This window comes from Onychostoma macrolepis, chromosome 02 (assembly GCF_012432095.1).
Source record: "Onychostoma macrolepis isolate SWU-2019 chromosome 02, ASM1243209v1, whole genome shotgun sequence".
Classification (NCBI taxonomy): domain Eukaryota; kingdom Metazoa; phylum Chordata; class Actinopteri; order Cypriniformes; family Cyprinidae; genus Onychostoma; species Onychostoma macrolepis.
Genome location: NC_081156.1, coordinates 19,742,453 through 19,757,144, shown reverse-complemented (window position 1 = coordinate 19,757,144; position 14,692 = coordinate 19,742,453). Strand labels below are relative to the sequence as shown.

General features: G+C 37.6%; 1 protein-coding gene across 7 annotated transcripts in view; it reads left to right on the top strand.

The window, feature by feature from the left end:
* Positions 1 to 14,692, top strand: part of ctnnd2b (catenin (cadherin-associated protein), delta 2b) — an 87,901-nt gene that overhangs the window by 15,121 nt on the left and 58,088 nt on the right. For 6 of the 7 annotated variants that reach the window (XR_009267352.1, XM_058754106.1, XM_058754093.1 and 3 more), the window contains exon 3: positions 6,537 to 6,649. Coding sequence is in view for 6 of the 7 variants with exons in the window: in XM_058754106.1 (XP_058610089.1) it covers positions 6,537 to 6,649 (113 nt within the window). In the remaining variant the exon portion in view is untranslated. Of the gene's footprint in view, positions 1 to 4,226; positions 4,350 to 6,536; positions 6,650 to 14,692 lie in introns of those variants that run through there. The other variant, XM_058754098.1, reaches the window with a different exon arrangement.

Here is a 14,692-nt window from a genome sequence, read left to right as displayed (position 1 = left end):
CCTGTCATAAATGAAATTTATGAAATGAATTATAGGATTATTGCATATGTCAGAATTTAGTGGGTGATAATGTACAGTATTTCTCTCTTTTACATGCATATATATATGTCTGTCTTGGCTAGAGGCCATTTTTTGAGTCAAGACCATGAGTAGATAAAAATGCATCGTGACAAGCCCTTCACTTCCTGCTAGCGTTTAGCTGCTTTTAAACATGGGACAGAAAAAAAGCGACATGCTCTTAGGGTTGGAAATCTACACGGTGAATGTTAAAGTAGGCCACAGCCATAGGCTGCTGTGGGCCAGTCTAATAGCTCTCCTATCAGAGTGAGAAAAACTGTCTGCCATCTTTTTTTGATGGTTTTCACTGGAGGGTACTGGTGGACAGAATCCATGTCACGTACAGTGTTTCTTTCTGAGAGGAGATGAAAAAACATGTAAAATGGGGTGATTTTCTTTCCTGTGTTGGTGTACTTCCTGTTGAAACAGGATGATTGGGTGGGATGTATCGAAGAGCTTTAGTTACACTACCGTTCAAAAGTTTGGGGTTGGATTTTGAATGTCTCCTATCTGACCGGGGCTGCACTTTTTTTTAATCAAAAATACAGTAAAACAGTAATATTTTCAGTTTAAATAAACTTTTTTCTATTTTAATATATTTTATAATGCAATTTATTCCAGTTATAGCAAAGCTGAATTTTTAGTAGTCATTACTCCAGTCTGCAGTGTCACATGATCCTTCAGAAGTCATTCTAATATGTTAATTTGGTGCTAATTTATAGTGCACATTTTTATTATTATCATTGTTGAACAGTTGTGCTGCGTAATATTTGTATGGAAACTGCATACATTGAATTTCATGATTCTTTGATAAACTGAAAGTTCAAAAGCCCATACTTTAAAAAGAAAATCGAAATCTTTTGTAACATTATTAATGTCTTTTCTGTCTTTAATGTCTTCACATTTGATCCATTTAATGATGCTGAATGAAAGTATATATATATTTATTTATTTATTTAAAGGGTAATCTTACTGACACCAAAGTTTCACCAAATGTAGTGTACAGTATGTCATAGCCACGAACCATTATTTGCTACTTGCTATCAAGGGATGCTATTTTAGCCCCTGCTGGTAAATGCTGTAACTACACCATTTGGCACTATAAAGCCTCATTATCCATCGATGGACATTCAAAATTAGTTGCGTATAGTGACTAAATGCATTTATTTTACATATATTTAGACAATGGGTTCAATGGAAATGCTAATAACTAGCTTTCTCCAAATATTATTGATCTTGCTTGCTACATACCCATTCTATTGGGTATTCTCACAATAGAATGCATTTTAGTGGACAAAAATGTGTAGTACAAGATGAGTCATCATTATTTTTGGTCCAATTTCTGAAAAAGAAACATTGTATATTTTACACATGCTAAGAGTGAATTTGACCAACCTTTAGGAACAGGAAAAATAAGACCTCAAAACGAACTGAAATCATTCACTGAAACTCATATTGTGATGATTTAATGAGGTCTGTAAGCATAAACCACATCTCACTGTGATTCAGTATGACCCTATGTGTTTTTTTTCAAGAATTATCTTAGTCTTAATCTTTCCTCCTAGCCTTTTTTTTTTTTTTTTTTTACTACAGTCATATTTAAGTATCTCTGATTCATAAGACTGTAATCAAGCGCAGCAAGCCTGGTGTCCTTTTCAAAATACACTGAAAATAAATGTTTATCATTTTGACAAGCACCACTGCTTGTCTACTCACACATATTATGATAAATCACCATAGATTTTTTTTGTTCTCCTCCACTAGATGGCAATCTCCCATTTTGGAGGCATTTAGTAGTCAGAGGTCATGCTTTTTTCAAAATTCACAGAATAAACTGAACTTCAGATCTAAAACTAGTAGATTTTGATGACAAAGGATGCTCTGCAGCACTGAACAACCATCTCCCCTCTGCCATGTATAAATACAGTGTACCAAAATGTCTAGCAAAATGTCCTGGTCTCTTGTATGTGTGCTTTGTGTGCAGTTTTCAAGGTTGCACGTGCAAGCAGAACACAGTCTCTCCTGTGTACGACTCTCTCCCATTAAAATTCTCCTGTATCACTTGTGCTAAACAGAATCACATGCAATGATCGCATGTTTAACAACCTGGACATACACAGTTACTGTATTCTCAGTAAAATGTTGCTTCTTCTATATAATGAACCCTCTTTTATTATTTGCCTTTGAGCGACACTTTCTTAGATTATGTTGACACAGTGATTGTAGCAGTTTCATTAATGTATTAAAAGTACAGGTGTTCTTTTCAGAATTTTCTGAAGAGCTGTTGTTATAGCTCAGCTTTTTTGTCCCTTTCATTTGGTGTTAATTAAAGAAATTTATCTTAGTGTTTTCAAAATGACACATTAATTATTCATAAAAAAAGCCACTGGCATATAACGTTTTATTATGAGCATGGCAAGGATTCTTTGGGGAAAGTGCCAGTGTTTGTAAGGGGTAGTACAGCTAAGGTCAAATATTTCTTTCCTTTTAATTCACACTCACAATTTGAAGGCTTTTTTATTTTAGAGAAAGCTTGTTAATCAGCTCATTATATCTTTGTCTGATAGGAGTGATTTGCTTTAGCCAGAAGTGAAGTCATTTCGATTTTTCTTAATCATGTAATAGGTGTCACATATTCAATCAAATGAAGCAGTTCTTTTAATTACTTACGGTATCCATAAAAGTTGAGGCTGTTTTGACCAAATTATCAACAAAAAGGCTGTTCAAGTTTATTTGAAATTGATGCTGAGGTCCTTTGGATGGCCTCATTTCTGCTGTAATTTTCAACCAGGAATACGAGTACTTTCCCTTTACATTTTACAGAGCAGATGAGTTCATCTGAGTCATTCCTGTCTGTTTAACACTGTTTTGTATGGTTCTCAGTCGGTGTGGTCAGGCCGTGGAGTGGCTTTGGACTCATTTAACTCCGTGAAATTATAGAAATTGGGTTAAATCCTTAAAGGAACTCGTGAGGCGAACCCCAAGTGACATTTTGCAATCAAATGGACCAATGAAGAAACTTAAATGTCAGTCTTTGTCCACAGGGCACAATTAGGCATTTAGGCCAGAAGACCACATTCAGCTCTTGAAGCAGTCAAATCAATTTCTCAGTCCCCTGGCTATTTATTTTCAAAACAAATAGGTTTAACTGCCTTTTCTGGAGTTATTATGTAAGATAAAGGGAATACATTCTTGTTTGGCACTCTTGTCACAATCCCGGCCATATAAAACACTGTTTTTATCAAATTATACAGACAAAAAGAAATTCTCAGAAACTCAGACTAAGAAAAAACTCAGGAAACTGCACAATGAATTACAGTTAGTTAGATCAAGCAGAAAGAATGAAATAGTATTCTCTTGTAAGTAGGGCTGTCAAATCGAGTAATCGCAAACAAAATAAAATTTTGTTTACATAATATTTGTGTGTGCAAAATGTTTCTTAAATATGTACGTGCATGTTTGTGCATTTATATATAGTATACATATAAATATATACAGTATTATGTAAACACAAACTTTTATTTTGGATTTGACAACCCTACTTGTAAGTCAATCTCCAATAATCTTTGTTTTATCTTCAAAAAATCATTTTTACAGTGTAGTGTAGGGGCAGAAAAAAACTATGCTTTGTATCTTAAAGAAGCACCATTTTTGGTCCAGGTGACATGTCTGCTGTCCTAGCCGAGTGCTTTTTGTTTATGCGGACTGCTATATTTAACCAACTTTTGTGACAAGTGGAGGCTACTCCCCGCTCAGGGAGCCTGTCCATTGCAGGCTACTGAGGCAGAACAGCCTGTTAGGATCCCTGGAGGAAGCACAAAGCTTAGCATCGCACAGTGGAACGGTGCTTTTTTTGCTGCCTGGACCGGCAAAAAACACCTCTTTCTCTCTGCGATCCTTTCAACAAGACCCCACGTCCCCCGCCCTTCTCCTCTTCAGAGTAGAGCACAGATGGCGTCAGAAAGAGGGGAAGAGTTTAGGAGGAGGCGGAAGAGTGACTGGAGGGCGGTGGTATTTGGCTGGCTGGCTGGTGGGAGGGACCCTTTGTGATGCAATGTTGCATAAATAATGCCAAAGGGGCTCTAAATTCACTGTTGCCATGACGACCTTTGTGCCTGACTGCACTCCACTTTTTGCTTTCCCGCTGGAAGGCAGTCACTACCACTCTTGTACTTTCTCTAATGACTTTGCTCTCCTGATAAGAGGAGATGAACACAGTCTAGTGGGATAGTGATGCGCAGACACGGCTCTTTCTCAGCGCAGACGGCCTCTGGAGTATGGTACATGTGCCGGTAAGAGCGCTGTTATTTTATTTGTGAAGGCAACAGGTGTTTCAGGAGTAGTTGTGTTGTTGTTGATGGTTAGAATGTTAGTGTCTAATCAGTTGTTGTTCTCTGTTTGCGGCTCCATCTTGAACTTGTTGATGTGAAATAAGAAAGGTCAGAGATGATGCTTGTTTGTATCGTAATTGCAGGCGCTTTTCAGTAGCAGAGCTCAGCAGCTTGCCTGTTTGTTGCAAATGCACTGGAATGCGTCTGCCGTAAATTCATTAATTGAGACCCTAGACATGCATAATGATTGTGGAAAAGTGTTTGAATGCTGCAGTTAGCGCCTCTTTAGTCGTCATGGTCCATAGAGCTCTCTTCAACACTCTGAATGGGTATTTTTGTAGCCTTCATCTGGGTTTGTGCCCAAAATAGCAGGTGATGCGTTCTGGAGCCCTCTTAGCGTTAACCGCGCTGGGGAGAGAGTCTTTGACCTTGTGGCTGAGTGAACTCATTTCAGCCTTGTCACAAAAGAAGTGAGGACGTTGCATTGACTGTCGTAGCCCCGGGAGCAGGCACGTAGTGCAGTGTTTCTGACTGGATTTTCACAGTGATTACTTTAAAGAGGAGCTCTGGGATTTTATCTCTGATTTAGCATCGACAAGTTTGTCATTAAATGTTAAGCGGCGCATATCTAATTAAGAGAGGGGTGGGAGGGGTGTGGAGCGCTGGAATGGTCCAGTGACTATCAAAGTTCAGAATAATGCCTTTGGATGTCTGGAGAAACTGTGGAGAAAAGTTAATAAGAATGTACTCTTTCATTTTTTAATTATTGTACTTTGCAGACAGCTGACTCATTATGGCCAGTGCCCAAAATTAAGTATATCACCACTGTTTAAAAGTTTGGGGTCAGTAAGATACTAAAACTTTTATTCAGCAAGTAAGGATTAAATTGAAAAAGGTGCCAGTAAAGAAATTTATGATGTTACAAAAGATTTCTATTTAAAAAAATTAATTAGATTTTTTTTATTCATCTAAGAATCCTGAAAATGTATCATGTTTTCCTTAAAAAATACTACACAGCAGAGCTGTTTTCTACATTGATAATATTAGGAAATGTTTCTTGAGCACCAAATCAGAATTAGTTTCTGAAAGATCATGTGACACTGAAGACTGGAGTAATGATGCTGAAAATTCATCTTTGCCATCACAGGAATACATTACATTTTAAAATATACTCAAATAGAAAAAATAAAAAATCTGAAAAATTAAATTGTAATAATATTTCACAGTTTTACTGTTTGTGTATTTTTGTTGAAATATGTAAATGAAGTCTTGAGCAAAATAAACTTTCTTTAAAAAAATCATAGGAACCCCAACTTTTTAAATAGTAGTGTATATTATTATTATTATTTAATCATCAAAAAATGATGTAAAATACAGCTTCCTGGCCAAATATAATAAAAATATATTTAAATAACTATTATTTACCTGTTTTCTTCTCGCAGCATCATAAAAAAGCTAGTTTCCATCACTCTGTAAAACTGTACCTCTCACAAATGATGACCAAGATGATCAAGATTTTGCTCATAATATATTTGTTTTGGTGGTTTACTACAAGTAGCCTTCCACATATATTTTGTCATATAGATATCTGGAGAAGAAAGATAAATGCCTTAAAACACACAAGTTGTGACAGATGTTTGCTTTAATAGATGGTTTGTGTGCCAGCTTACATGAGCAAGGGTCTGACAGTCATTCTTACAGTTTGACCATGTTTAAAATTGCAGTTCCTAATAAAGTTATTGACCGGAGACTAGATTTATATGCCAGCAATTTTAAATAAAGAAAATGCAAGTGCATTTTATCAGTATGTAAAGAAAAGCCCTGAGTGGCTGTAGAGCCTCACAGTGTCTCTACATCCCACGCACACACACAGACAAACACACAGACAAACACACAGACACACACACACACACACACACACACACACACACACACACACACATACAGACACACACACACACACACACACACACACACACAGACAGACAGACAGACACACACACACACACACACACACACACAGACACTTTCTGTGTAGTAGTTACTGGAGCATGTGTAAGTGCATATGCGGTACATGTTATAGACAGAATCAATTCCATAATTCCTTTAGGGCTTTACACATACGCTCTGTCTGCTTTATATTTGCAGGAGCTGCAATTTGAGCGACTGACGAGAGAGTTGGAGGCTGAGAGGCAGATTGTTGCCACCCAGCTGGAGAGATGCAAGCTGGGATCTGAGACCGGAAGCATGAGCAGCATCAGGTGGGTCTGGTGGAGTGACACCTCTCACTCACTCACTCAATCTGTCTGACCCCACCATCACCACATACACCAGCTAGAGCTAAAGATAGATATCTTTCACACCCTTCCATCTCTCCTTGATCTTCACCATCCAACTTGTCATTAAACATCAAATATCATTAAAAACATGTTTTTAGGTCTCCTCCGTGAAATCATTTGATGTCCCTTCCCGGCATATTCCATCATGAATATTTTAGTGTAACCACATTCACAGGAGAAACCTCTGTTTTCTAACCTTCCTCTCTCAAACTAAATTCTTTCACTACTGCTGTTGTCACAAGCTTTGAATTCAGCCTGTAATTAAAATCTCATCATGTTTAAGTAGTAAACGAGAACAGATACTATAATAAAACAGACTTTATGGATTATATATGCAATCAATTTGACCTCTCAGAGGCTGATAAGTGCTTCTAATCACTGTTTACACTGAATGTTCAAATTGAATTGAATGGCCCCATTGTATTGTCCTCTTGTTGTTGCTGTGAAGCATATTTTTGTGTTTATTCATCTAGCCTGAAAACTCAATAAATCAAATGTCCTTCAGCTGTTCAGTCAATAAGACTCCCACGTTGGTTGCTTTGTCAGTGAGCTTCTGTTGTACAGGATGATGTCATTTTATCATTGGTTTTAGTATCACTACCATCAGTGTGAGCGGGGCACTGTAGACCTCAACCAGGGGGAAACCTGGACCCCCTCATATTGCTTTCACACATGTATGCAACCTTGAGAGATTATTATAAAACAGAAAATGTCTATATTTAATGTCTACACATAGTCATATTTCCCTAGCTATTTTGTATTTCCTGGTCTATCACAAGTCATTTTTGCATGTTCCCCCCAACCCTGTTTTCGTTCATGTAGCAGTTCAGTGGCCTCTCTCCCACATTAGATGAGAGCTGCCAACGGACACATGCAGTTAGACACATAGAATATTTAATTAGAGTAAAGTGGAGCGGAGACAACACAGTCAGTGATGATTTGGATGTCAGGCCATCAAGTGCTTTTGCACTTAAGCCCATGAGATGATTTATAAATATAAATATATAATATATAATAATATATAAATATAAATATATTCTTTAAAGACTGGCTGCAAACTTTTGAACAGTACTGTAGTGCTTTTTGGATTGTTATTGGTTAAAGGGGTAGCTCACCCAAAAATTTAAATTCTGTCATTAATTACTCACCCTCATGTCGTTCCAAAACCGTAACACCTTCATTCATCTTCATAACACAAATTAAGATATTTTTGATGAAATCCGAGAGCTTTCTGACCCTGCTAGACAGCAATGCAACTACCACATTCAAGGCCCAGAAAGGTAGCAAGGACATTGTTAAAATAGTCCATGTGAGATCTGTGGTTCAACCTTAATTTTATGAAGCTTAATTTTTTTTTCTTCAAAAAAAAATTGTGTTTCGAAGATGAACGAAGGTCTTACAGGTTTGCAATGAATCACAGTGTTGATTGAACCTGTCTTTCATTTTTACTCATGCACGATCTTTGAATGTTTTTGCATTTATTGCTGGCTGTTGTTGTGGTTAGTCTTAAAGAGTCAAGTAAGGTCAGATCTCTCCTCAAGACAAATACAGCTTACAGACAAACAAGATGCTCAAGGCCATAATAGAAGCTGCAAGTCAAATAACACGGTGCTCAAGTATCTAATCAGGGTTTGCATGGATCTTGATTGGTCTCACAATTACTTTGTGCACTTTGTATCACTTTGTTTTTTCTACTGTTGACCGCAACAGCCATATGCTTTCCGTGATGGTGTTACTAGCTGGTGTTGAATTTCAATTGCAGAACAATACTGATACAAAACACTTCACTGACTATTATTTGTTCCTTTTTTATAAGACAGCAAGCTGAAAGTCATAGCATCAGGAGAAGCACCGTGGGCTAAAGAGAGCACTTTCAGCCTGTGACCCACTTGTTTAATGAAACATGGGTCTTTTCAAACAGCACTCCATTATGAACAAACATAATACTGGCCTAGTTCTTCAGCTAACTGTCTGATACTCAGCAAAAACAAATCTCTGATTAGCCGATGTGCAAAATGCCTCTGCAGTCACAATGGAAATGCCAAGTGAAGTTGTCTCATTGTCTCTAGCAGGACGTCCATCTAACCAAACCTCGGCACAGCGTCAAACATCTGCTGCTCTGAGTGAGGCCTTTGACTCGATACTAGACGTTCACTGTTGAGCCCTATCCTGTAGCGTGGAGTTGTCTCACTAAACGCTGTCTGTCGAGCACAGCGAGGGAGTATTAAGCCAAAGCTGTTTGACTGTTTTCCTGCCAGATTAGTCCACCAGTCTCCTGTGAGCTCGGACTGCGCTGGCACTATGTACGCGTCTACAATGTGTGCCTCGAGGAGAGATAATGCTTTGTTGGCATGTGGTGTAAATAAGTTGTATTGAGGAGACAATGTGTTTGACAGCTCTAATGCTCTAATCTCACTGTAGTATAATGGCAAGCGAGAGCTTCTGTCCATACAGTAGGCAACGGGAAAATACTATTATTAGTATTCTGTTTGTAATGTATGTACATTATTTCAGCATTTGCTATACGCACCAAAAAGCTTTTTGTCTATTTCTGCAGCTCAGTTGGTAGAGTTATGATGCTAGCTACAAAGTGTGTACCTTGATTGCACTGTAATCTGCTTTGAATAAAAGCATTTACCTAAATGTACAAAGAAAATGCATGAATGTACTGTACATCTAGTATCAGATACCCACTTTGTTTGAAATTGCACAAGAAAAGGAAAGAAAACATTGAAAGGCTTGTCCATTGAGACTGTATGGAAATGCATTATATTTCTCTTTACCCTTGAAGAGGTTACATTTATAGAAAGAAAGATGGTGGGCCAAATTCACTGAACAGTTTTGTGTTCTGTATTTCAGCGTAAAAATCTGCTTCGTATTCACTAACCACCAGCAATCTACTTTAACTAGGCTTTAAGTGAGCTGAAATAGCAGCACGTGAGTATGTAAATTTAGTCAAACATACAGTGTAGAAAAGTGCACTTTAAGCATTATGGCAAAGGCCAATTCAGGTGCCTGGAGCACAGTTTGGGTAAAATATGACATAGTGTGGTAGTATTCTGGAATCTTTTCACTCATTGGCTACCCAACCAGCATCAAGAACAGAAATTGTGTATTATGAATTGCAACATTTTTGGGCCTGTTTGTGCAACATTTCTTTAGTGTTTTAACAATGAAGGATATTATTTAGTTAGGTAATGGTTAGTGAGATTCAAGGTGCTTTTAGTAGATTGGTGCAGGGTTATTATTGTTAACTAAAACAAAAACTTAAAGGGATAGCTAGTTCACCCCAAAATGAAAATTGTGACATCATTTACTCACTCTCATGTTTTTCCAAACCTGTATGACTTTTTTTCTTCTGTTGAGCACAAAAACCATACTTGGAAGAATGTTGATAATCACACTATCGAAGGTAGCCATTGACTTCCATACTACGGAGCAAAATTACTGTGGAAGTCAATGGCTACTGTCAACTCTTTGGTTACCAGAATTCTTCACAATTCTTCAAAAATCCTCAAAATTCCTCAAAAATCTTCTTTTGTGTTCAGCAGTTTAAAGAAACCCATACAGGTTTGGCATGACTTGAGGGTGAGTAAATGATGACATTAACTGAAATAAAATAAATAAAATAAAATAAATTCAGCTAGTTGTCAAGGCTTTTCTCATTTTCATTTAGTTCAACTTGATGTAGTGTTTCACTTGGCTAAAATAACTAAAATTAAACTGAAATAAAATTAATGAAAACACATCATTTTGATATTGATACTTAAAGAATTAGTTCACTCCAGAATTAAAGTTTCATGATAATTTACTCACCCCCATGTCATCCAAGATGTTCTTTCTTTCTTCATTCGAAAAGAAATGAAGGTTTTTGAGGAAACATTCCAGGATTTTTCTCCATATAGTGGACTTCAACGGGTACCGACAGGTTGAAGGTTTCAATGCAGCTTCAAAGGGCACTACACTTAATATTTTCCAACGTGAATACGTGCATCGCAGAGCTAGTGCAAGACAAGCTTTTGTGTTTAAAAAGTATACACATTTTTAAATTGTTTTTTTTTTCTTAGAAAATGACTGATCATTTCACTAGATAAGACCCTTCCTCGGCTGGGATCGTGTAGAGCCCTTTGAAGCTGCACTGAAACTGCAATTTGGACCTTCATCACGTTGGTCCCCGCTGAAGTCCAATATATGGAGAAAAATCCTGGAATGTTTTCCTCAAAAACCTTCATTTCTTTTTGACTGAAGAAAGTAAACATGAACATCTTGAATGACATGGGAATTAATAAATTATCAGGAAATTTTAATTCAGGAGTGAACTAATCCTTTAAAATAAAATACAGAATTTTATTTATCCATACAGTCAAAGTCAGTGTGTCACGTCCTCTGTCGTGTGTGTCATGTGTTCCCGCCTCTTGTTTCCATATTTGGTCATGTTCCTGTCCTTGTTTAGTGTGATTATTAGTTAAGTCTTGTCCAGCCGTGTTTCGTCTAATTATCAGTGATTGTCATGTGTATTTAGTTCCTGCCTGTGTAGTTAGTTTTCGTCTGGTCTACTCGTTATTCCCCGGTGTTCCTGTCCGTGTCTGCATTGCCTTGCCTTGTCTTGATGTCCTCATTAAAGACTATGATTTTGAAGTTACGCCTCATCTGCGTGTTCCTCGTTCCTCCCTGCTGTGTGCACCGTGACACAGTGGGGTCCAATGTTGTTTCAAAATGTCCTTTTACATCCTGTTGAACCTGTCTAGAACTGGGATATTGTTAAGGACAGTGGCAGCAAGAAGACCAATAAGAAACCTTCCCATCTGCCTGTGCACCCAGGGTGTCTGTGCTCAGACAATCCCTCTCCATTCTTACAGGATATTAAGCATATTAAGGGTGTCTGCTGCACTGGCTGACTCACACTAAGTGTCTCCCTATACAGTACAGGGAATACAGAGCGTATTGATTTAGCAAGCAATCTGTCAGGCTTAAGGGTGATGAAAGCTTCTTCTGCTACCAAGTTCAGTTGTAAACCCGGACTGCTTGATTTTAGCCTAACTGTGTAGACTAAACTCAGTCTGATGATTGAGAAACAAGGATATTGTCTGCATCTCAATTACTGGGGTGACCTTGCAGTTATTATATTGATAGATAACTAGTTTATGCTGAGTGCAAATTACTATTTGGAAGAGATTTATAATATTGTATAACAGATTTGGATTCAGATATAGCTGAATTGTTATTGAAATGTCATACTTTATCATTTATCATAATATTTTTATCAACTAAATCTTGTATTATCATTTAATGGTAATGTTTTGGGCTTTAATGTGGTTCTAGTGTATTCTTACACAGAGGAAATTGTCTTTTGACTATATTACATGCCTGTCAATGGCAGCGGAAGTGTCTAGGCAGCGACATATACTTGATCTGCCTTGTGACAAAGCAGCACATTGCCGCCCAGCTTAACTAAGACAGCCTAGCATAGTGTAGATCTCAACCACTGAGCTTCCCCACATGTGACATCACTCATGCTGTCAGCCTAATGACCCACCACATCCTCAGATGCACTCAAAATAACACTTCGTCCTTTTAGAAAGTACACTTGCAATAGGAAATGTGTGATTGATCCTGTAATTGCTCGGGCTAACTGCTGTTGTCTTAGCCTCATGACGGCACACTGGGGTTAAATAAATGTTTATCTTTTTTTAGCATTTAGAATGTTTCATTTATTTTTGAATTCAAATGAGTCTAGAAACTCTGGAAATGTAGTGACCTTACCTAAATTTACCATAGTTCTTGAATAGGGCTGTTGTTTCACACTTTGATTGAAATCGATTTTGTATGTATCCGAGGACTAATTTGTAGCGTATGGTATATAATTTCCTAAATAGTACCCGTAGGGCAACTGTGGTGTTTGGAGTAAAGCTTTTTAAGGTGTATATATATATATATATATATATATATATGGGTCATTCTTCAATTGCGGTGGCAAGTGGTGTCCCTCTACTTTCCAACAGTTGAAATAAACTTTAAATACCAATAAATTATAAAATGTTTGCATGTTTGTATTCTGTAGGTTAAACACAATTTGTGCACTATTAATAGTTACATTTTTGTTTTAAAATACATATTTAATTGAGTTTGAGAGATTGCATTTGTAACAAAATATGCATGTTCCCGCCATACCTTAGAGAGGTATCATGGAATGTAATTGCAACAATATAACATTTTAACACAAATAAAGTGGTTATGATGTGAATATAGATTTTATTTAACATGTACAATTTTATTAAATTGTTTTACAAAATACATATTTCGTTATATTTAAGAAAAAAGTTGTGTCCCCCAAATTTAGGAAATCTATTTGGACTACTTCCTGTGTGTAAAGGTCACTGCAGATGGTTGATCTGAGGGGTACATGGGGAGTACATTCTTTCTTATTAATTTTCTTAAGTTTAGCTAAATTTGTGACAATTTCATGTGCCACGCTTTATCAGTGTCTGTCGTGTTGTTGATAACTTGCAGATTTTACATATTTTAATAGTAACTTGCAATATAAAGTCTGTGGTGTTACTTCAAAATGACATAGCCATAAGTGGCTGTGTCCCCAGTGTTTGATTGAAGTGATTTAAAAATCAAAATGTTCTTAAGCTTTCATTTTAATGGATATAGCATATTAAACTAATTTTTAAAAAAAAGCATTTTTACAAATTCTGCCTCTCATTTGCCACCCCAATTGAAGAATGACCCATACAGTGGGGCAAAAAAGTATTTAGTCAGCCACCAATTGTGCAAGTTCTCCCACTTAAAAAGATGAGAGAGGCCTGTAATTTTCATCATAGGTATACCTCAACTATGAGAGACAAAATGAGAAAAAAATCCAGAAAAATCACATTGTAGGATTTTTAAAGAATTTATTTGCAAATTGTGGTGGAAAATAAGTATTTGGTCAATAACAAAATTTCATCTCAATACTTTGTTATATACCCTTTGTTGGCAATGACAGAGGTCAAACGTTTTCTGTAAGTCTTCACAAGGTTTTCACGCACTGTTGGCAACACGGACTTTCAACTTTTCGTTGGGGTTGAGATCTGGAGACTGGCTAGGCCACTCCAGGACCTTGAAATGCTTCTTCACGAAGCCACCCTTCGCTTCCGGCGGTGTGTTTGGGATCATTGTCATGCTGAAAGACCCAGCCACGTTTCATCTTCAATGCCCTTGCTGATGGAAGGAGGTTTTCACTCAAAATCTCACGATACATGGCCCCATTCATTCTTTCGTTTACGGATCAGTCGTCCTAGTCCCTTTGCAGAAAAACAGCCCCAAAGCATGATGTTTCCACCCCATGCTTCACAGTAGGTATGGTGTTCTTTGGATGCAACTCAGCATTCTTTCTCCTCCAAACCAGACAAGTTGAGTTTTTACCAAAAAGTAAAAACTCAACTTGCAATCCTCTTCTGGATCATCCAAATGCTCTCTAGCAAACTTCAGACGGGCCCGGACATGTACTGGCTTAAGCAGGGGACACGCCTGGCACTGCAGGATTTGAGTCCCTGGCGGTGCAGTGTGTTACTGATGGTAGCCTTTGTTACTTTGGTCCCAGCTCTCTGCAGGTCATTCACTAGGTCCCCTGTGGTTCTGGGATTTTTGCTCACAGTTCTTGTGATCATTTTGACCCCACGGGTGAGATCTTGCGTGGAGCCCCAGATCGAGGGAGATTATCAGTGGTCTTGTATGTCTTCCATTTTCTAATAATTGCTCCCACAGTTGATTTCTTCACACCAAGCTGCTTACCTATTGCAGATTCAGTCTTCCCAGCCTGGTGCAGGTCTACAATTTTGTTTCTGGTGTCCTTTGACAGCTCTTTGGTCTTGGCCATGGTGGAGTTTGCAGTTGGACTGTTTGAGGTTGTGGACAGGTGTCTTTTATACTGATAACGAGTTCAAACAGATGCCATTAATACAGGTAACGAGTGGAGGA